A 920-nucleotide genomic window follows, 5' to 3' on the forward strand; every position below is an offset into this window, starting at 1 on the left:
TCCCTTGATTTCCTCAGTTTGGATCTCAGCTTCTTCTCCTTGCCATGACGATCTAGGGGTTTTCCTTAGCAGACAACCATTTTTCGTGGGTAAAAAAGATCTTTGGGGAAGGAGGAAAGGACAGGAAAGGAGAGGAGAGAGAGCTTTTGTAGCGCTGGGGTGGAGGCGTGATCGGTTGGCGGAGCTGGCCGCTCCAGGACGCCCGCCTGGTGCGCGCTGGTCGTGGGGACCGGCGGTTTTCTTTTTGGTACGGGGGACCAAAATTTTCCTTTTTTGCCGGCCGCTCGGGACTGTTTCTGTTGTGCGCTCTCGAGAGGAAAAAGGCGGCCGAAAAATGGTGGGGGTGAGCGTTTTCCTTCCTGGGACAGGGGGGACAGGCAGTTTCCTTTTTTGCCTGGCCGCTCGCGAGCGCTAGCGAGCACCCTGCCGCTCGCTAGACGTGTCCAAGAAGGAAAGAAAGGGAAAAGGATCCATCCCCGCTCCGAGTCCGATCCATCCGATCCAACCACCGCCTTCCCATCCCGGCCGTGCAACGCCACGCAGCAAGGTGTGGAGGTGGAGGTGGAGGAGCAGGGCAGGAGGGATCCCCACAAAAACAGCAGCACCAGCGGCAGCGAGCCGGGTTAGACAGAGGAGTCACGCGACGAGCGAGCGAGCGAGCGAGAAAAACGAGGCGAGAGCTCCGACCCAGCCAACCCCGAATCTGAATGGCCTCCGCCACCCCGGCGGTGCCCGACCCCGCCCTCGGCCTCCGCCACCCCGGCGCTCTCGCCCGCCGCATCGCCATGGCGCGCGGCGCCGCCGTCGCGCCGGCGCTTCGTCCCTGGCTCCTCTTCGACGCCGTGCCCCTCGTCGTCGTCGTCCTCATCGCCGCGCACGTCCTCGCCCTCGTACGCCCCCTCCTCTGCCCTCAACTCAAA

The 920-nt window shown here is 63.0% G+C and overlaps 1 protein-coding gene across 1 annotated transcript in view; it reads left to right on the forward strand.

Annotated features, from left to right (window-relative positions):
* Window positions 1–453: 453 nt before the first annotated feature.
* Window positions 454–920, forward strand: part of LOC119332895 — a 7,292-nt gene continuing 6,825 nt past the window's right edge. The window contains exon 1 of the mRNA XM_037605994.1: window positions 454–890. Coding sequence (XP_037461891.1) covers window positions 708–890 — 183 coding nt within the window. The 5' untranslated portion in view covers window positions 454–707. The remainder of the gene's footprint in view (window positions 891–920) is intronic.

Source organism: Triticum dicoccoides, chromosome 1B (assembly GCF_002162155.2).
Source record: "Triticum dicoccoides isolate Atlit2015 ecotype Zavitan chromosome 1B, WEW_v2.0, whole genome shotgun sequence".
Classification (NCBI taxonomy): domain Eukaryota; kingdom Viridiplantae; phylum Streptophyta; class Magnoliopsida; order Poales; family Poaceae; genus Triticum; species Triticum dicoccoides.